Source organism: Microtus pennsylvanicus, chromosome 22 (genome assembly GCF_037038515.1).
Source record: "Microtus pennsylvanicus isolate mMicPen1 chromosome 22, mMicPen1.hap1, whole genome shotgun sequence".
Taxonomy (NCBI): Eukaryota; Metazoa; Chordata; class Mammalia; order Rodentia; family Cricetidae; genus Microtus; species Microtus pennsylvanicus.
The window spans coordinates 10888949-10911824 of NC_134600.1; the positions used below are offsets into that span (position 1 = coordinate 10888949).

General features: G+C 38.3%; 1 protein-coding gene across 3 annotated transcripts in view; it reads right to left on the minus strand.

Moving 5' to 3' along the window:
• Gulp1 (GULP PTB domain containing engulfment adaptor 1) overlaps positions 1-22876 on the minus strand; it is a 243316-nt gene that overhangs the window by 40183 nt on the left and 180257 nt on the right. For all 3 annotated transcript variants that reach the window (XM_075956217.1, XM_075956219.1, XM_075956218.1), the window contains exon 4: positions 3532-3603. In XM_075956217.1, coding sequence (XP_075812332.1) covers positions 3532-3603 — 72 coding nt within the window. The remainder of the gene's footprint in view (positions 1-3531; positions 3604-22876) is intronic.

The following is a 22876-nucleotide window of genomic DNA, read 5'->3' on the forward strand; positions in this document are numbered from 1 at the left end:
ACATGTGTATATATACGTATACATTTACATATATGATTGATTGATATATATGTATACATTCATCAATATGATTGATTGATATATTGACTTTAGTTAAACTTGTAGCCAATCTCTTTCTAAAAGTATTTCTCAGCTGTAGGAGTTTCCTGGTAGAAATGATTAGGGTCACTTATGTATACTATCATATCATCTGCAAACTATTTGGCACTCCAAGGCCACTTTGTATTTCTTACACTCAAGTTGCTAAAATAGTCCTAATAATCATACCGGTTGTTTTTTTTTTTTTTTTGTATAACTAGGTTCTAAATAGTTGGTCATTTGAAGAAAAAGAACGGTGAAGACACAAGAGAATTGTAACCCAGAGTAAAATCCAATGATGAAGGCCTAAGCTGATGAAAACATCTTGTCAGTCACTCCGAAAGCTGAGCTACATTGAAGCAGTTTCATGGATTTAAGTGGAGCCTCATTAACTGGAGACAGCCCTTTCAAACTGGGGCCAAAACATGTTATCTCTACGCATGTCTGAGGGAGGCTATTGAGTTACTATCCACGTCCTAGTGTGTATGCATATTTTAACATAACGAATCGTGAATACACACTGAGTCCTGGTGTTTGAACTGATTGTCTTGAAACAGATCCCGTCTGAAAATGAAACTCATAATGAAAACCGTGCTGAGTTTTATAATATCACATTTTTAAATACTTACTGGTTTGTAAATGTCATGCTAAATTCATAATTAAGAAATAGAAATGTGATATGTCATTTTGACAAGCAGAAGGTATTTTTATTCTTACACAAGTTCTTACATTAACATTCGCAAACAATGAATTCTCTATAGTCACCAAACAGTGACTAGCCAAATCATTAGAAACATTCTGTTAAAAATCAAGCAGATATGATGAACTGCAAGAGTATAAATATAACATTACTGAAAATTCTTTAAGATTTCTAACTGCCTTATTATACTTACATTTCTAATTTTTACCTAATGTCAAAAGGCAATGCATTTAAAATGCTAACTTAGGAAAGGGAGTAAAATTAATAACATTTTTAGCTACATGAGAAAAATGAGTCCAACACTACAATGTATTTACTAAAAGAGCCAGGACACACGTGTTTGGGAAAAAGAAGCAGAAAATCAAAATGGGGTCACGGACATTTGGAAGTTTCTATTTCTAGTGGATCCACAGCGCCACCCAATGGCCACATCCATAGGATAGCAAGTTAAAAATACGTGTAAATATTGATACATTTTATCATAACTCTGACCTCAGACACAGCATAAGAAAAACAATTTCAAGAAACTCAGATAAAAACCATCATCTTACTCATATTCACTAATGCAAAATTCTCTCTTATACATATTTACTTTGTTGAGAAACCAATTTTTCAACCTATACAATTTATTTGTTAAATGCATGTCAGTTGTGAAAGACACACATTTAATAAAAGCTACTGTCCATTAAGTATACATTTTAACTCTATTGTTATTTTTCATTATATTCCCCCAAACAGTTCATTTTTAGGTTTTGAACTTTATAGCTATGCCATTTAAAACCTCATATAAACTAGTCATAGATTTAGAAGCCATTTAAGTTAAAGTATCTCTTTGGCATAGTCATAATGTAATTGAACCATTTTAGTTTCATATTAGAGATACTGGATTAAGAATTCCAAAAGCCTAAGAAATATTGCAACACCATTGTTCTTTTAAGATACGTTCTGGTTGCAGTAAAGTTGTACTCAACCCAGGACTTGGACCACTATTAAAACAATTAGAATCATATTTTAAGAGTTGCCACAACCTACAAGGTCATCAATAAAACCCTCTATTGCTGACTAAAAATGTTGTTCAGATGAAGACCAGCATGGAACATTCTCTAATGACAGTTGGGAAGAAATGGCTTATGAGAGAGAGCATTTTCCTTAAATGTGGGTGATATTATCCTGGGAGCCCAGAATGTCTACTTCGAGGACTGTATCAAATAGTCACAAGAATGAATGGATGAAGGCACGCCCTGCTTTATTTCTTTATCCAAAATATAAATCTCATTCTGATCTTTTCCCTCAACTTAAACTTTGCATATATTTTATTTGACCTTCTCAAACCACAGTAGTAATTTTTAACGTTCATGATTCAACTTGGAACAAACTACAGGGCTTAACAGTCCTGTGGAAAGAGCTCACCTCTAGAAGCAAGGCCACAGAAAGGTTATCTCCCATCCACCAAATTGTGAAAGCAGCCACAGAAAATAAAAGCTAACTTTGCAAATAAAGTAGTGATATGCAGATCGTCTTATGAATATGAAGATGCCTGACCTCTTGAAGGAGTTCTCCCAACTGACTTTTGAGAGGTGGGTTTTACAGAAACATTTTTGTGGTGTGTAGTTATAAGATTTTATCAGGAACCTTGGTGAATGTGAGTTCATGAGATTGCATATTTTTTTTCCTCAAGAAATTTATTACTTGTGAATACTTAGGTGGTTTAATCAATATTTTCTTCTGTTCTCTTAGTTACACAATCTCTTCTAACATTGCTGATTGACACGGCCCATTGGGACATCCTTAATATATAGCAGTATTTCCAAAGTGTGTTGTGCAATCATTTGCAAAAATATTTCCAGCTGGTAGATATAATAATTTAACTGTTATAGATTTCTCTGATAGTACTACTAGTTTTGAGCTAGAGCATGGCTTCACAGTGGCCAAGAAATACAAAGGCAGACCACTGAATATAAACACTTAGGGAACTTGACCCTAAAAGCTTTTAGTGACTGTAAAAAATGATACTTCATAAAATATGGTACGTACAGAAAAATAACTATGATTTATAGTTTAAAATGTCTCCTTGAACAGGTGATAGTTATTTAATTGTAATTTACTTATTTATTTATTGAGCTGTACATCTTTCTCCACTCCCATCCCTTCCTCCCCCTCCTCTTCTATTCTCCCCCATGACCCCCAAGTTCCCAATTTACACAGGAACTCTTGTCTTTTTCTCCTTCCTATGTAGATCCATGTATGTCACTCTTAGGGTCCTCTTTGTTGTCTAGGGTTGTGGACTATAGGTTGGTTTTTTTTTTCTTTGCTTTATGTCTAGAAGCCACTTGTGAGTGAGTACATATTAATTTGTCTTTCTCTGTCTGGGTTACCTTACTATATTTTTTTCTAGATCTATACATTTGCATGCCACTATCAAGATGTCATTCCGGTTTTTTTGTTTGTTTGTTTGTTTGTTTTCATTTTCTTTATCTATTCTATGGTCGAGGGATTGGAAAGAGGGCTCAGCCATTAAAGGCTAGGCTCACAACCAAAAATATTTAATTATAATTTAAAGAGTGGAGCTATACCTACCAGAGTTATGCATGTTTTCACTTCCATCAATCTGCCGATGACATGAGACCGATACACTAGTTCTTCTGAAGGTTTTCCTTACCTACATGAGACCGATACACCAGCCGTTCTTCTGAGGGCCTTCCTTACCTACATGAGACCGATACACTGGCGGTTCTTCTGAGTGCCTTCCTTACCTTTAGTTTCCTCACAGCGTCTCTCACGACTTCTGTCCCCTTTGGCTGCTCCACTTCTGTGCTGCCAAGAAACTGAACATGAGCATTCATGAGACACAGGCTTCACTAAACCACCTGGAGCCAACACCCTGCATACGGGAAAGTTAGGCAAAAAAATTCAAACACAAATCCTAATTCAGGAGAGCAGTTGTTATTCAATTTGTACATAGCACATGAAAATACGTTATTTGAGCATTTATAATTCTTATTTTTCAAAAGATTTTTTTAAAAATATAGTTTACTATATATTTTACTCGAAGATCCTACTAGAAAGAAAACTGAAATTATTTCATTGTCTCTGAAGAGATAAACTTAATTTTGAGTTAAAAGTTAGTAAATATGCTAATTCAGTGTTATTGTCTTTTTATTATAATGGTTGATTGTTATAATCAGTCATTTTCTCAAGGCTAAAATACACCCAGAAAAATAAAATAAAATAAAATAAAATACACCCAGAATGATGTGCACTTTTGAAAGTTTAAGTTCAAAGGATATACATGCTTTATGTAGTTACTACATTAAACTGTAATACAATCTTTAACATTTATCATTCCAAATAAGCATTTTTCTTTGTTTTCAAATTATTAAACTCCTATAATATGTAGAATCTAAAAGTCATATTTTAAAACATTCAGTACAAACTGTTCAATAATGTATGTACACTAAATTTGTAAACTAAAATATACACAACCTACAAATTCACTATTTTTCTAAAATAACCCTGAAGTTGCTAGAGTTTTGTTAAAGCTTGGGAATAATCCCCAGTGTAAATATCCTAACGATCATGACCTTGTGTGTCAGTGCCTATGCTGGAGTACATTACATCTCCCAACAAAGGCCACCATGTCAACTCATTGCACCAGAAGCCTGTAGTTTCTCTCCTTGAAGTGTTCTTCATAGATCGCAATTAATCAGTAAACTCATCAAGTGTACAAAATTTCCCAAAGACTATTCTGTTCTTGTCATATACCACAGATTATAACACCGAGTAGCATCACTTCTCATAGATACGGGGTGTGTGCACATTTTAGAGGAAGTGATTATGTAAGGAATCCTGATAAGATTCTGTGTTAATATGCAGAACGGAAGAGAATAATAAGGTCGCAGCCTCTCATTTTCTTTGCTTCAATCTTGAAAAATGAACTAGTAATTGATCTAGGTCCTCATTTTTCTTTCTTCTTAAAAAAATTCTGTGCATGGGTTTTTTGCCTACTGTACGGGTGTCCTCCTGGAACTGAAGTCACAGAGTTTGGAGCTCTCACGTGGGTGTGGGGAACTAAACTGGGGTCCTCTGGAAGAGCAGGCAGTGCTTTGAAACACTAAGTCATCTCTCCAGTCCCTCCCATAAAACATGTTCTCTGTCCTGTCCTGAGAATTACCGTGATAGAAAATTAAGCAATAAAATAAGGAATTATTTCCTTTGTCAAACATATCAGACTCTCTAGGGATACGTTCAGGAAATTATTTTCCTGAGGCTGATTCTCTGCATTGAATTTTGTGAACAGCTGGAAGAGAGCAGTAGATGGAAGTAGTAGACAGAGGACAAAAATGTGAGCTGAAAACACTGTGGCTTTCCCTCTGAGGAGCTCATTCAGGGAAGAAAGTATGGTACCTCTGCACTGAGATTAAGACCAGATTATGTAAGATACAAGACTATTTTTCTAACTAGGACACACAGGTTACCCTAAACAGGATTCCTGAGGCTTAACACAAGCTCTCCTAATGGTGACACCGTGTTGTTGACTGACTGGGTGTACACAGAAGACTAAAGAAGGAGATTCTTTGTTTACGAAGTGGGTGACCCTTTAATCCCCCAGCACTCGGGAGGCAGAAGCAGGTGGATCTCTGTGAGCTCGAGACCAGCTTGATCTACAAGAGCTGGTTCAAGGATAGGCTCCAAAGCTACAGAGAAACCCTGTGTCAAAAAAAGAAGGAGGAGGAGGAGGAGGAGGAGGAGGAGGAGGAGGAGGAGGAGGAGGAGGAGGAGGAGGAGGAAAAGGAGGAGGAGGAGGAGGAGGAGGAGGAGGAGGAGGAGGAGAAGAAGAAGAAGAAGAAGAAGAAGAAGAAGAAGAAGAAGAAGAAGAAGAAGAAGAAGAAGAAGAAGAAGAAGAAGAAGAAGAAGAAGAAGAAGAAGACAGTGACAGCTAAACATAGCTGGACACCAATTGGCCTGCCACAGTCTTGTGTTTTACATCAGTGTTTTTAACCTTGGTCTCATGAAAGATCTTCCCAAGGCTGAGTGCAGTTATCACCCATGCCTACCAGTTATATTTCATAGGTCTGCAGCAGAGCCAGGATGTCTGCACATATTAATCTCCAGAGCTGGTATGAAGGTGCCAGGGGTTTGAAAGCACCATGTCAGGTCACATAAAAGACCAAGGGTTCAAAAACAGAAGGTTCAACAGAAAAGAAGCTTTATAGATTAAAATGAGTGGATATAGGGTAGACTCCTTCCCTCAGCTTCTCTGAATTTTTCAAAGCCAGTGACAGACTCACCACTAAACTATCATTAGCAAGAAGAGTGAGGGGCTACTGCTTTGTATAAAGGATTTGAGAAGCTCAAACATGATGTACTAGAATGAGCTCGCTAACATTTTCACACTCCAAATCTAGAGCTCATTCTAGTACATCATAGGACACACACTCTGAGTTTAATCCCAGCATCTCATGAAACATATTATGCCTGTAATCCCAGTACTCTGGAGGTACGGAGGCAGAAAAATCAAAACTTCAATAGATAGGCATGGTGATACACTCCTTTAGTTGCAGATGGAGTTCTGTGAGTTAGATGATAGCCTAGTCGATGTAGTCAGTCATACAGTGAGATCCTTTCCCACACACAAAAGGACAAAATCATTCCCAGCTAAACAGGAAGTTCAAGGTCATTGACACAGCTAAATGTAATGTATAATGTTGGATGAGTTAACATATTGCAAGTAATATTACGGAAGTTGGGAATGAATTAGAGAACAAAATGAAGCAAACAAACAAACACCCTTGTTCGCTGTATTGGTAGCATCAGCGTTGTCAGTAAAAATTGTTTTAAATATGAATTCCAGGGCTCATAAACAACGAGGGACCTAACCCCACAATTCTGTATCTCTTTTCCACAACTCTCACGAATGGGAGAAATATACCAAGAAGCCTAACAGTCAACCCCATGGAGTCGGAGAAAGAGAGAACAGGAGAAAAGTGACTGCATTCCAAGAATCAAAGTTACAAGTTCCAGAGTAATAGAGGCAGCATGGTGGGAATTACAAAAGCACATGTCAGCACGACACCATACACCAGAGATATGGGGACAAATTATAAAAATCCTACACAGAAGCCAGAATCAACATAAAAGCAGAAGGGGAGAATCTGGAAGGAGGAAGCTGTTCAGAACAGGAGGAGCTGGAGAGAGCAGAAGAGGAGGTGAATGAGAAACTGTGTACATATGAGACAGAGAGAGAGAGATTGAGAGAGAGATTGAGAGAGAGAGAGAGAGAGAGAGAGAGAGAGAGAGAGAGAGAGAGAGAGAGAGAAGGAGAGGAAACATTATGGTCTCAAAGGCTTGAAGACAGAGACTGCAAAGATCTTGGGTTCCCAAGGAGTTGCTATGACTCCTCAGAAACACCGCTACTACAAAGGTCTTTGTGCAAACTCAGAAGAGATGATAGGAAGAACAGAAGGTGGGGTCACTAACACCATAAAGTTCCCAGAGTTAGCGATGCAGTTGCTTGCGGCTACTGCTGCTGGAGGCAATAAGAAGGTCCATCTATTGTAATCTACTGACCTAAACCCAAAATGTTTGGGGCAATCCTAGTCTGTACTGAAAAGTGTGGCAACGTGGTATATGTTTTTCTCATAATTTACAAGCTATACCTTCTCTTTTCTAATGTCTCAAGATGCCTTTGATAAATACAGCTCTAATATCTACAACTATAGATGTTATTTTATATTCCACACAGAGGAAATGCGTGATCTCTAGGTTCAACATATGGAAAATTTAAAATTTAGTGACATGCCGGTGGTGGTGGCACACGCCTTTAATCCCAGCACTCGGGAGGCAGAGGCAGGCGGATCTCTGTGAGTTCGAGGCCAGACTGGTCTACAAGAGCTGGTTCCAGGATAGGCCGCAAAGCTACAGAGAAACCCTGTCTCGAAAAAACAACAACAACAAAAAAAGCGATCATCTCACAGTCTAAAGTCTACTGAAATTGAAAGTATGAAAATGTTCATTAAGTTTGCTAGTGCATAAAACATCTGCACTATTAAAGAGCATATGAAAATGTCATATTTGATTAATGTTTATCAAATACATTTATCAATAAATGAAAGTGGCACAGAGCTCAGTGACGTCATTCCCCTGTTCTTTTATTTTTTTGCTGATATTCCTTCATGCCATCATATTCACAATAAGCACTGTACAGAAGTATGGAAAAGTTTGAGAGTTTCACCCTCGTTTTCAAAGATTACTTAAAATGAACTGTTTTGAAGCTTGTGGTAAACTTTGCTTCTTCTTTACCAGTAGAGGGCAGTGTTGCACAGCACTACGCAGCCATTTGAACTGCTATGTTTGCTTCTATCACTCCAGAAAAGAACGTGTAGAACAAAATGTAAATAAGTTCAAATTAAAAACAATTAAGTAACTAAGGGTATATCCAGTCTGCCAAGAAATGTGTCATTATCTAGCACACGAAGGTCTAAATTTATAACAAAAAATATAAAAATGTACATTTTACTTCAAATTTAAAATATTCCTCTTTCTTGTATGCATTTGCTATATATTTGCTATAAGTGTTAAGGGGAAAGTATGTTCAAATATAAAAAAAATCTTTAAGACCAAGATTAATGAATAAAGAATCTTGGTGGCATATTAACTAATGATATTCTGATTAGAGGAAAAACAGGCAAATGAGAATATAGCCTTGTATCCAACAACACTGACTATAAATATCATAGGATGAATCTTCTAAGTCAACTTGACATGATTACATTTTAAACGAATTTTAAAAAGCATTTTTTATTTAGTCAGGTGGTGATGGCACATGCTTTTAATCCCAGCACTCGGGAGGTGGAGGCAGATGAATCTCTGTGAGTTCGAGGCCAACCTGGTCTACAAGAGCCAGTTCCAGGACAGGCCTCAAAGCTACAGTAAAATCCTGTCTCAAAAAGTAAACAAACAAAAAGCGCTTTTTAACCTTTTGCCTCACAATCAACTTAGGAGTTTAGCTGTATACAAGAAAGCCAACTGAATTAATAGATTTATTTGGCTGAACTACCGTGTTACAGTGCCAAGCAACACGGGAAAAATCATTTGTAAAAAGCGCATCTTCACTGCCAGTTAGTAAAGAAAGGTCAGATTCGATTAGGTTTAAATCTGTTACTTGATTGCCAAAACCATGATCCCGAAAGAAATAAATTAAAATAGACCCACTAAAAAGATAGATTTTAATTTAAACGTTAATTGCTCTAAAGGGCACCTTTAAAAATAGGTCCAAAATATTTTGGTAGAGGATTAAAACTAAGCTTAGCATTGATATATTTTTTATATATTTCATTTGAAGTTTCTCACTTTATTTCAGCGTTTTCTATGAAATCACATTCTCTTATTATAGACAGATATGGGGTGTGTTGTTTCAGTAGATCTGTGCTTTTAAGGGAAGATTAGGAAATGTAAGCCCAAACAGACCTGGTTTTTGCAAAAGAGAGCCTATGCTGGCTGCAAGGGCTCCCACTGAGCTGAAGATCACTCACAGTCAAAGGCAGCAGGATGCCTTTTTCAGCTTCAGGAGTTCCACAGCCTGGTGCCCTTTCGGGGCAGGATTGGGGCAGCTGGAGTGAAGCAAGGCATCCCCTTGCAGAAATGCCAAGGAACTGAGAGCAAATAAAAATGGATGTTTACAGAAAACAACAAGCAGGGGCTTCATAATCCACGTCTCCAACCACATGACCGAAAAAATGCAGGGACAACATCTTGAATTTTGCAGGAAAATGGATGGAGCTAGAAAACATTATTTTGAGTGAGGTAACCCAGACACAGAAAGACAATTATTACCTGTACACACACATAGGTGGTTTTGAAACATAAAGCAAAGAAAGCCAGCCTACAAACCACAATCCCAGAGAACTTAGACAACAATGAGGACACTAAGGGAGACATACGTAGATCTGATTTACATGGAAAGCAGAAAAAGACAAGATCTCTTGAGTAAATTAGGAGCATGGGGACTTTGAGGGAGGGTTGAAGGGGAGGGGAGAGGCAGGGAGGGGAGAAGAGAAAAATGTAGAGCTCAATAAAAATCAATAAATAAAACAATATGGAAAAAATGCAGGGACAACAGAGGTACTCCAATCCCACCTCATCATTTGAAAGAGGGAATCTGGACATTAAGGAGGTAAAGGAATTTTCTGAGGCCACAAAGCCTGTGAAAGAATTCCAACCCTCCAAACTCTCTCTCACACACACGCACTATTTATTCCTGTTCCTTTAAGCAAACTATAAAAAAAAAAAGGGGAAGTGACATGGCCTATTACATCTGGCTAACATTTGGAATCACATGACTCTCTTTACCATATGCACCTGACTAGCTAAGGTTTAGACCATCTATTCTCTTATAAAATACACTGAAAACGCTGTAGGGACAAACGGGCTTCTGGGTTGATCTTCAGGCAATGAACTGAATTCAAGAATTCCATGTTGTATACAGTCAAATCCTCAACATCTGTCTTCTCATTCAGAAACAGGAGAACTCAATGCCCAGGTTCCCTCTTTAAAACGATGAGCTGGGATTGGAGTACCTCCGTTGTCCCTGCATTTTCACCGTCAAGTTGCACAACATTTTCAGCATTGCAAGGACAATCGATGAAATTAATTTAGACTAAATGATTAGTCCGAATAGTCACCAGAAGAAAACAAGATGAACCAATCACTCAAAATGAAAAATCAAGAGGAAGGAAAAGAAGCATTTGAAGTCATCAGGTTTAGAGTCTGGCTGGGAGGCAGCAAGGGCCCTCACAAAATACACACACACTTTTTTCTCTCTCTCAAAATTGTATTGTATTTAATAAATATTTAGTTTTTTAAAAAAATTCTCATAATTTATTCACAATATTCCTTGCAATTTAATTGAATACACATTGTGAGGCGAGCGACAAATTTAGGATAACCACACATGTTCTGATGTCCTCCATGAAGTGTTATTCTGATTTTCAGAGGATCCGAGCATATGCCTTGTGAAATAAGGTCTTAGACGCATAATAGATTTTAACAAATAAGATTATTTTTCAATGTTGTTTATAACAAGCCATTCGTATTCTAAGAACTATTAATCCTACGTCTAGACAACACATTTTTTCAAAGGTATGCTGGTATATAATTATCAATCAGTGAAAGAAAATCGTTGCAATTTTCAACCCTGTTGCCAATGTAAGTTTTTCAGTTACTGCATTAGCTGTAAAATGGCACTGACCACAATTTGGTTCATTTTATGTCAATTTGACACATGCTAGAGTCATTTGGGAAGAGGGAATCTCAACTGAAAAAAAAATGGAGTCACAGGATTGGTCTGTGGAAGCTAAGTAACAATTTCCTTTCTTTCTTTCTTTCTTTCTTTCTTTCTTTCTTTTTTTTTTTTTTGGAGTTTTTCGAGACAGGGTTTCTCTGTAGTTTTTGGAGCCTGTCCTGGAACTTGCTCTTGTAGACAAGGCTGGCCTCGAACTCACAAGAGATCTGCCTGCCTCTGCCTCCCGAGTGCTGGGATTAAAGGCGTGCGCCACCATTAATTCTACTATTTTGACAATAATGCCCAAGGTATAGTGTGCTGCTCTGGGGTTCAACTTCTATCAATGATTCTCCCCATACCTGATATTACTCTAGACTTCAAATGCATTCATTTGAAGAACCTTTACTATTCCAAGTGCCCCTTTCCCACCCTTTCTGTGCAAACATCCCAGAAATACCCTCACTCCGTCCTAGTAGATAGCTTTCCTAGTATGTTTCAACAAAGATACCCTGCTGTTATGAAAATTATTAGTATGGTCCTTAGTTTTATTTCTATATTTCCTTAAATATTGACTGTGTATTATCTGCACACTCAGTTGTAATCTAGGCTTTGGAGACATAGCAGTATGAAACAGATGTAAATCCCCAGTGGAGAAAAAAAGCCCATATAAAACTGTGTTTAAAAGAGAAGTATCTGAGCTTTAAAATAAAGAAAATTGCCAAATTGAATTCTCTTTCTTTTGTCTTAGCAATTTTTCTTTGTTTTATATTTTGTTTATTATCATTATTACAAATTATTATTAATAATTTGTTTTATTAATTAAACTTATTCATTTATTTTACATCCCAAATGCAGTTTCTCCTTCCTGTTCTCATACCATCCCTCCTCCCCCCGCCCCTCCAATTCACTTTTCCTCTATCTCCTTTCAGAAAGGGGCAGGCCTCCATCGGCATCTACACAGCATGGCATAATAAGTTGAGGTAAGATCAAGCTTCATCCCCTGTACTCAGAGTGGGCAAGCCAACCCAGTATGAAGAATAGGTCCCTAGAAGCTATCCAAAGTGTTAGGGACAGACCCTGATTGTCCCACTTGGAGTCCCACAAGAAGATCAAGCTAGATAAACATCACACACACACACACACACACACACACACACACACACACATATATGGCCTAGGTCGGTTCACTGCAGGCTCTCCAACTGTCTGTTGGTAGAGAATCTGTGACCTCCTATGATCCCTTAGTTAGTTGTTTGTGTGAGTCCCCTTGTGATGACCTTGATGATACCCCCCACACACTTGTACAATCCTCCCTCCCTCTCTTCAGTGGGATTCCTTGAGATCAGCTCAGTACTTGACTGTACATCTGTTTCCATCAGTCACTGGATGAAGGCTCTCTGATGACAATCAGGATATTTTCCAGTTTGATCACAGGAGACGGCCAGTTCAGGCTACCTATCCACTATTGCTAGGGGTCTTAGCTGGGGTCCTCCTTGTAGATTTGTGGGAGTTTCCCTTGTACCAGGTTTCTACCTGACCCCCAAATTCCCCCCACAGTAAGACGTCTCTTTCACTCCTCTCCCCTTCCATCCCTCAAGTTCCCAACCCCACTGGCCCTCAGTCTACCTATGAGATCTATTTCCCCTTCCCAGTGAAATCTATGCATCTCCACCCCCACCCCAGACCTTCCTTGTTACTTAGCTTCTCTGGAGCTGTGGGATTGTAGCGTGGTTATCCTTTACAGCTGATATCCACCTATAAGTGAGTACATACCATCTTTGTCTTTCTGGGACTGGGTTACCTAACTCAGGATGGTCATTTCTAGTTCCATCCACTTGCCTTCAAATTACCTGATGTCATTGTTTTTAACAGCTGAGTTAATGTGAAACTATGTAAACTGTGAAATGTACCACATTTCTTTATCCATTCTTTGGTTGAGGGGCATCTACATTGTTTCCAGGTTCTGCCTATTATGAATAATAGTGATATGTGCCTAGTTGAGCAAGTGTCCTTGTGGAATGATTGAGCATCCTGTGGGTATATTCCGAGGATGGTATAGCTGGTTCTTGAGGTAGACTGATTCCCAATTTTCCGAGAAACCTCAATTTCCAAAGTGGTTGTACAAGTTCGCACTCCCACCAGCAGTGGAGGAGTGGTCCCCTTGCTCCACATCCTCTCCAGCAAATGCTGTCATTAGAGGTATTTAGCATTTGCCTAATTGGAACAAGACCCTGATTTGCGACTGTGGATCACAACAGTTGCTACCTTTTACAAATGGGGATGAGAAAACTGGGCTATTAGCTGCCAAGATGAAACAGTAGCTAAACACCACAGTAAGTTCTCAGTAAATACTTTATCCCTGGGTATGTCCTTTCTGTGATGGGTTCATGTTTGTATCATTTTGGTTTAGATCTCAGAGTGATGTTATGATAGGGTGTGCGGGTTTTACTCCTTTAAACAAGGGTCGGGTTCATCCTTTCTCAAAATCAACACAATTAATTGTCAGAACCCAAAAGCTTCAAGGAATTCATAAATCTGCTAGGAAGCTATCCTTGGAACTAAAGGTAGAAGATGCAAAAACTGAAGCTCCAAGGACCTAAAAGCAGCTGTGTCCTGGCGAGCAGACCATTCTCCTTCTGCATGATCAACTCCGTCATCGAGCCTGCCTTGTGATCAGCCGAAGACAAGCTGAAGTATGGTGTTTCGATTCGGCAGCTAATAACCCAGCTCTCTCACCCTCATTTTTTTTTATCTTTTTTTTTCAAATTTATTTATTTATTAAGGATTTCTGCCTCCTCCCCGCAACCGCCTCCCATTTCCCTCCCCCTCCCCTGATCAAGTCACCCTCCCACATCTGCTCAAAGAGCAATCAGGGTTCCCTGACTGTGGGAAGCCCAAGGACCGCCCACCTCTATCCAAGTCTCCTAAGGTGAGCATCCAAACTGCCTAGGCTCCCCCAAAGCCAGTACGTGCAGTAGGATCAAAAACCCACTGCGATTGTTCTTGAGTTCTCAGTATTCCTCATTGTCCTCTATGTTCAGCTAGTCCGGATTTATCCCATGCTTTTTCAGACCCAGGCCAGCTGGCCTTGGTGAGTTCCCGATAGAACATCCCCATTGTCTCAGTGTGTGGGTGCGCTCCTCGCGGTCCTGAGTTCCTTGCTCGTGCTCTCTCTCCTTCTGCTCCTGATTTGTACATTGAGATTTCTGTCCCGTGCTCCTCTGTCTCTGTCTCCTTTCATCGCCTGATGAAGGTTAATGTTCATGAGGATGCCTATGTGTTTGTCTTTGGGTTCACCTTCTTACTTAGCTTCTCTAGGAACATGCATTATAAGCCCAATGTCCTTTATTTATGGCTAGAAACCAAATATGAGTGAGTACATCCCATGTTCCTCTTTTTGGGTCTGGCTTACCTCACTCAGGATACTGTTTTCTCTCACCCTCATTTGTAAAAGTGAGCAACGGTTCCTGATCCATGGTCACAATTCAGGCCTGTGTTCCAATTAGGCAAATACCATACACCTTGAAATTCAATTTGGCTGTTTTTCTGATTTTGAAGCTCAGATGTCTTTCTTTCTAAAAATGATTTTATTTGGCTTTTTTTTTTTCTCAACACTTGACACCACTCATCACTAATTTGCACCACTTGGTTTTCACTGTGGTGCCTAATTGGTTTTGTCTGAACTCTGCTGTATGCTTCTTTTTATTGACCTTTTTTAAAAAAAAAACAATAATAACATATTCCAAGGCAGCTCCTGAGTGCTTATTTCAGCTGCCCTCTGAGACTTCTAATCCTGGTATTAATGTAGACCTTTAGGTTTTTATTAGAATATATCTAAAAAAAATGAGAACTTCATTAGTGGCTGTCATTCCAAATGTAAGAAGAATTTCATTTTAATTATACAGAAATGCATTGTGGTATAAAAGGGGGATACATCGCTGTTTCCCATTTCATGTTTGATTAATATATTACATATTCAAGCTGACTGTTTTCACGCAGCAGAAATAGATTTTGAGATGAAACTTAGGATGCATATTTCCATTTATTAATGGAGCTGTGACTTCAAGCACTTGGCAAACAGCTGAGTTAAAACTAGTGAAGTATGAATTTTCATTTATCAATGTGCCTAAAGTTTAGAGTATGTATTTTTAACTTTTAAAAAGATTTATTTTAGTTTTACTTATGGGTGTGTTCAAGTGTATGTCATGTGAACGCGAGTGCCCAAAATGACCAGCAGAGGGCACTGGAGCCCCTGGAGCTTGAGTTCCAGGTGGTCGTGGGTGCTAAGAACTGAATTTTCATCCTCTGGAGAAGTTGCCAGCACTCCTGACCAGGGAGCCATCTCCCCAGCCCCATACTTTTAATTTAAATGTCTTTTACATACACACCATTTCATTCAATTTCTTGCCCATCAGTTTTACTATAAAATTCATATCTGACTTGGTCTTGACATTAACTTCATTTTGTTTAGCTAAAAAATGACCAAAAGCTGGTCAGGGGAGACGGTTCAGAAGGCAAATATGCTCGTCTGCCTAAAACTGATGACCTGAGTTTGGGTCTCTACAACCCATATAACAAGTCTGACCTGGTAGCAGTCATTGTTTTTACATAATTACATTGTTTCTAAGACACGACGGAAGGTTGTGACGGGAGAATCGCCTAGGAATTTCCAGGCCAGCTAGCCTGGAGTACACATCGCAGGAGCAGTAAAGAAGGCAGATGGTGAGAATGGACCCCTAAAAGCTCTCCTCCACTTTCCACACTGTTCTGTGGCAAGAATGAGGCTGGACACAGCGAAGACTAGGCTTGAATAAACTAGCATTAGAATCTATGAATTTTCATCCATCAATGTGCCTAAAGTTTAGAGTTCCTATCTGCACTCCATTTCAGGACTTACAATGCATGCCTTTCAAAAACAGTCTGTGAACACAGAAGTCATAAATGCTGCTTACTCCATGGGAGAAGTGATAAATAAATGGTATTTTTCCTCTGCTCTGGAACCTAGTCACTCATAAATATTGAGATTGAAACAACTTTGCAAATGCAAGACACATCGTCAACCAAAGCTCAAGGAAACTAAATTCAATAAAACGTAATAAAGACTCTGAGATTTATTGCCATCTTAGCATGATTGTTTATCTCAAAGTAGACAGCATTTCATATAGCTAGCAAGTTGGCAAAGCCTTCTGCAGATCGTTGATGGCATCCGCTACGTGTTGGAGGAGTCTTTGTTACTAGGAGCTCATCAGCCAAGCTATGGCTATGAAAAATCTGCAGGGAGGAGCACAATGTTTGGGTTGTTAGCAACGTGGGGCAAATGATGGTTTTAAACAGTTTTATTATCCTGCAAAATAGATTCAGAGGGATATTAAGGTTGTAGTGACTTCTGTTCCACTTACATTGAATATTCAGAGACTTATTAAGATGAGAAATTTATTACTTAACCACATTTAAAAAAATACAAATCTCTGGGTAAGTACTAGTGTCAAATGTGTTGCTTTGGTAAACTTTTGACCTCAGACTGACTTTTTATTACACCACAAAGTCTAACTTTATCTGCAGGGAACAATAGCATGTGTCTGACCCCATGGAGATCAGGATTGGAATCTTCATTCTATACCTGCTTTGATTTATCATTCTATGCCCCATAAAGTGTGCGCAAATGGCATATGCCTCAATTATTTTAAAAATAATATCTTCCTAAATGGATAACAGGTCTTCCTGGTTGTGCTTCGGTGACTCTGTTGTCTACATGTACTACTCTAAGGACCAGCGGCAATACATCTAGCCAAGATACCCAATTACCGCACAGGCCATTAAGGCAACAGAGCTTTATTTAAAATAAATTAGTGTTTGATCGATCTGTCTCATTCAGAAAGGATAATGAAAGCTATTTTATAGATAAAAGCCTTATAGTTTCCTTAATTAAGTTGTTCTAGACTAAATAGTTGAGGAAGATTGGGGAAAACAATTGTTATTAAATGTTTTCTTGCTTTTATACTGCTAAATGAAAAGGAGAGAGGTCATTTTTCAAGACAGTATTACTGGTGATTTTCATGCCCTTAGAATAATTTCTGGCATTTAATAAATGGAAGTCTGAGATTTCAAAAAGACTGCAACATATATACACATGTCAGCAATATAGTGGACATGCAGGGTATTATTAATGAAATGTTAAATTTTGAAACTGTCACCAAACATAACATTAAATGATGAGGTGCTAATTATATTGAATGCTATCATTTGTCCAGAAACTTATTTTCTAAATTTAGTAATCTAATTTATGAGATTATTAGAATTATCTTTAATAAATGAAGTGTATGAATGGACTGTGCATGGTGATCCCCTTAATAAGATGATGCAGTTGGTTATATGTAGTACAGAAGAGGTTCCTCTGAGATGCTCAAGGGACACAATGGTTCATCAAATGGAAATTGTTTAAAGCTTAAAATTTTGTTTTGTTGAACCACCCAGTACTGCAAATAAAGGCACAGTATTTAAAAAACAAGATACAAACCATTTCAATGCCCCTAATTTATGTGTATATATTTCAATACTAGGTAAATGGAAAGATAGATTCACTAACTTAAGGCAAAACATTCGACTTCTTGATTATCATTTTTTCATCTGAATAATGGTTTTTCACTAACTTCACCACGCAGTTAGAAAAGTCAACAGACAAATGAGATTTTGGCTACAGAAGCACATCTGGCTTACTATATCATGATGTTTGATATTATTAATTAACAGGTAGATCATTACTGCACAGGAACATTTGATCCTGCACTAGTAGCATATAACTTGTTCTAATCTATAGATTACAATGTGTTTCCTCCTATGGAATTATTTGTGGCGGAATGACTACAGACTATGAGTTAATATGTTGAATATAAGAACAGGTGAGCCAGGGGAGGTAACTGGTTTCAATATGAGAGAAAGGTGATATAGATTGATGATAAATTATCTGAACCCTAAGAAATGTAGAGATAAGAAAAGGAGAAAAAGATCAGAAGTGCCTGTCCTGCAGGTGCCAGGTGTTGGGGTGGTGGTGGGGTGTAGGGAGAAACGCCCATCATGGAGAAGCAACGTGGACTTAATGTCCAAAGAGAAGTGGTTTTCCTTTGAAGTAAGAAGCAGCAAGAAAGTTCAGAAGAGAGATGAAGACCGGGGGAAGTTCATGAAATCTTAATTAAGGTTCCCATAAGGCTAGCATTCTCCTTCAGAGAAAAGATATAGCCCCTGATAAAAAGAAAGCAAACAACAACAACAACAAAACAATACTACTTCATATCAAACTATATTTAATGTAACTTAAATTCATGGACATTTAAAGTCATGGATTAAAAAAGTGGGGAAAAAAATCAAAGCAAAGAAAGCAAGCCAGAAACATAGAAAGAGGTGTATAGCACAAAGCCACACAATCCTGTGTAGTTCCTAGAAGTCATTCCTAAAGTAAGCATTATTTACTTCACAGCAGCTGGAAAGTTGAAAGAGTTAACCATGGAATTCGATGCTGAGTGCACTTAAACGCTGTTTATACGTGTGATAAGACTTTGAATAGCAGCCATAGTTGTGAATTCACAGGTAGACGTGTTTGACAGCCCATGAAGTGTCAAGTAATCTACTAGATATATTTATCTTGTATTTGTAATCGCTGTGAAGATAAAAGCGGCTTCTCTGTCATTACTGACTTCCTTTTATCACAACAGCCCTTCCATTTTCAAGTTCCTTGGAGGTGCAGTTACCAGTTTCAATCAAAGAGAAAATCATTAGCTGCTTTTGTCATTACGTTTTATTGTTTATTTGCCTATATAAATAATGTTCCTCATTGTTTCTAGATAAATATAAATAATTCAATCATAAGGTAAGTTTTGGATATGAAATCAACATTAGGGCATCACAGGGAGTATACACTGTGTATGTATACACAGACACACATATGCATATTCACATTATGAAGGGAAGGATATGGATGCTAGATAGAACTGAAGACTTAAATTTAACAAGGTCCAATTTAGTATAAAGTTCTATATCCAGATTAATGTGTAGTTTTTTTTAAAAAAAAAAAACCAAAGGAGATTCTAGAATCATTTAGGACATTTCAAATGTACAGATCATAACATCTTTTGTCAGTTCTACTTTTCAGAATAGAAACACTTTGTAGAGAGAGCTTCCTTATCTCTGTATTATTAACACTGGAAGTTTGATGTCAATGCATTTTCTTTCATTGTACAGGGTAGTGACAGCTGAGTTATTGCCGCTGATTAGAACTCCAAAGTGTTATTGCTGGTGTGACTTTAGAGATATTCTGTTATACTGAACTACAGCAAGGTAATTGTTGCAAAAAAATGCACTGAGCCAGTTGAGTTCAAGGTTTTTAAAGCAGAGTTGCCAAGTCTTTATTTTAATGCTTATACTTAGACATGCATGCACTTATATACAAAGAGCTCACAGGTTGAACCAGTCTAATGGCTCAATAGCTAACAGTGTAGTAAATAAAGGTACTAGCAAAGTCCTGAGTTCAATTCCTGGCTCCCACAAGGTAGCAGGCAAGGGCAGAAGGGTATCTCTGACCTCGACCTGTGTGCAGTCATATGAATGCCTGTGCTGCATAAACAGCAACAATGAAGTGGATTCTCTGAGCCCCTCCTGGCTTTGGTCACCTAACTAGACTATACTCAAGACAACTACTGCCATGCCATCTCTCCCGAGTAAGAACAAAATGTTTATTCTTACTGGAGGATGCATAGTTCAAGGTATAGCTTAGAAGTCACTAATCCTGCACCAGACACCAAACAAGTGAATACTTGGCCTTGGATTTTCCTCTGATAAGACTTCAGAAATCATAAATTACAGTGTATGGATCTTTACCTGCAGCAGCAATAGTGGACTAAGAATTAATAAGAAATTTCATTAATATGCCCTTTATTGTTATTGTTATTATTTAATGATTTTTTTCTTTGTGAGACAAGGTCTCACAAAACTCAGGCTGGCCTTGATCTTACTATGTAGCCATGGGGGCTCTACATTACCAATCTTCCTGCCATAATCTCCTTTGCTGTGGGACAATGGTCTGTACCCTCTCAATTGTATTTTAATAAAATGCTGATTGGCCAGTAGCCAGGCAAGAAGTATAGGTGGGGTGCAGGAAGTAGAGGTGGGGCCACAAGAATTCAGGGAAGAAGGAAGTCACAGTCTGCAGTCATGACCTAGATGCAGAGGAAGCAAGATGTGACTACCTCACCAAATAAGGTATCAAGCCAACTGGTTAACATAGACAAGAATTATGGACTGATATAAGTTATAAGAGTTAATAAGAAGCCTGTGCTAATAGGCCAACCAGTTTATGATTAATGTAGACCTCTGTGTTTTTGCGTTGGGACTGAACAGCTGTCTGAGCAGGCAGGACCAGGTGAGACAGAAACCTTGGTCAACACTCCTCACTGCTAGGATAGTAGCTACCTACCACCATGTCCAGCTACTCTATTCTTTAAAAGTTCTAAGAAGCTATATTCCATGGATATTTTAAATACTCAAGAGATCATTAAACTTCTGAAAATTTAAATGTATTGTACAAGTAAAGATTTTCATTCTGCGTCATCCCTTTCTTGTGCTGCACATGGTCAAAGTTGTCAAAATAAAACATCTCGCTTCGGAGAAATAGATAACAGTGTATGTTCCAAAAGTTTGCTGTTGACATAGGTAAATTCCTCCTTCAAACAGTAACTAATGTCTTTGTCCACATGAATTTAGATTATAGACATCACCTTGCAGAAAAAATGAAGAATCATTTAATTCATATAGCACTAATAACAAACACCATAGTGTTTATGTTAATATTGAGTCCACGATGAAAAATATAGCCTCATAAATTAGGCAATGACTGTTTAGCCTTTAGACAGTTCCTGAGGAGCTGTCTCACCAAGAGTGAGGTATACCATGTTAAAGTTAACACCACCTGTGGATACCATCCTTCCATGACCATCAGAAGCAACTCTTTTCCCCTCTACCTGTTTTCACAGGCCCTGGTCCAGTTGTAAGATCATCCATTGCCCATTACTAGCATGCTTGGAAAAACCTCTGAAATTGGTCTTTACTCTGCCGAGTCTTCTCTGTGTACTAGGATTCTAACAGGACAGCAACAGGTTATGTATGAAATGAGTATAAATGTCCTTTCTGAAGAAAATAACATTTTTAAATTAGGGATTAAAGTAGGAAAGACTACTCAGGAACTCATGAGAGTACATTCAGTATTGGGAAACAGGGGCTGGAGTGAAGGGAGGGAGGACTTTCCTAGCTAATATACCTGGATGGGCAACATCATAGGGCACGTGCTCTTCTCCATCATGACAAAATATCCATGAAGACTGTTACAAATTATTCATGACAGGGGAAGAGTCTGTTCATGTGTGAGATATAGAACAAGGGTCATCCAGTCCTCAGAAAGTGACTTTCTAGATGACTGTGCCATCAGTCCCTTTGTTCCTCTTGTTAAGTTTTCTATCATTTATAAATAAAATACAGAAGAAATGTCTTATCAGTATATAGGCCTGATAAGGGGACTTAGAGTTCTAATAGCAAGCCAAAAAAATTCACACCTTGTACAGTTGAGTAAATTGCTGACTGCTACCTGAAACCTCGAGGAAGGTATTCGATTTCACATAGCCTCAACTGACTTCTTTGCAAAATGAAGTCGTAATAATAACCAATCCAGATAAGCACATAGAGGATTTTCATAAAAGCAGTAGGAAGCTCATAGGATTGTCTATGCAACAGAGAGGGTGTGAGACCAATGAGTTATAATCAGCCACATCGGTGGTAGCATTTGGTACCATCAACATCGCAATTAGGTTTCAGGAGTCAGCTGAGACCAATACACAATCTCTGCTAACCTTATCTAATCAAGTAGAACCTACTAGTTGGAAGTTCTTACTAGGGAAATTGGGATAAAATATATGAGGGCAGGGAATAACTACAATACATTTTGACGCCATCAATTCCTTTTTAAGCTCACAGTGCCCTTCAGAAAGTCTTGGTGGTAGTATATGTGTACTATGCAAAATAAGAGAACTCTTTCCGACAGCATGGGAATGGCCTCTTACGTCACCACCCAGTGACATTACAAGGCTGTAGTCCCCCACGACTTGTTTATCTATGTGATACCAGGGCAATGGATTCCGTTCCTGCAATTTTCTTTTCGGTTTCCTCAATCATCACCTTCGGACAGTCTGACACTTATTAGCACTGTCCCAGCTGGGGATCGTGAGGAAGAATCGGAACTACCCTTCTCAGTTTTGCTGCTCCTTCTCAGCTTCCTATAAATACCGGAGGGAAAATGGTAGCTGCTATCGGAACTCTGACTTCACCTGTGTATTTCATTTAGTTCGCTATTTGACCTTCAAATACCATGAAAACGTCTTTCCCACTGTTTCTCAAGAACCCTGAACTAATAAAGATTTCTGGGCTCCTTCTAGACCTACTAATGCAAAGGGACTAAACGAGAAAATGATGTTTTAAAACTAATCCCATAATTTTTAAGAAACACTGATATTCCGTGAAGTCCAAATAAAGCAAATTCTGTACATTAAATAAGAACGCTGCACTTTGTCAGCAACCACTATACCTCTTGTAAGGCAATCAAAGATAAACACGCCCTAATTTCTGTATTACAGAAAGGATGTGAACATACTAAAAAGTAGACAGGATGTGGCAACAGGCTGCCAAATACAGGAGCGTTTCCATGGTTTAAGACAGTGGTTTTCAACCTTCCTAATATGGTGACCTTTTAATATAGTTCTTTTTGTTATAGTGAACACCAA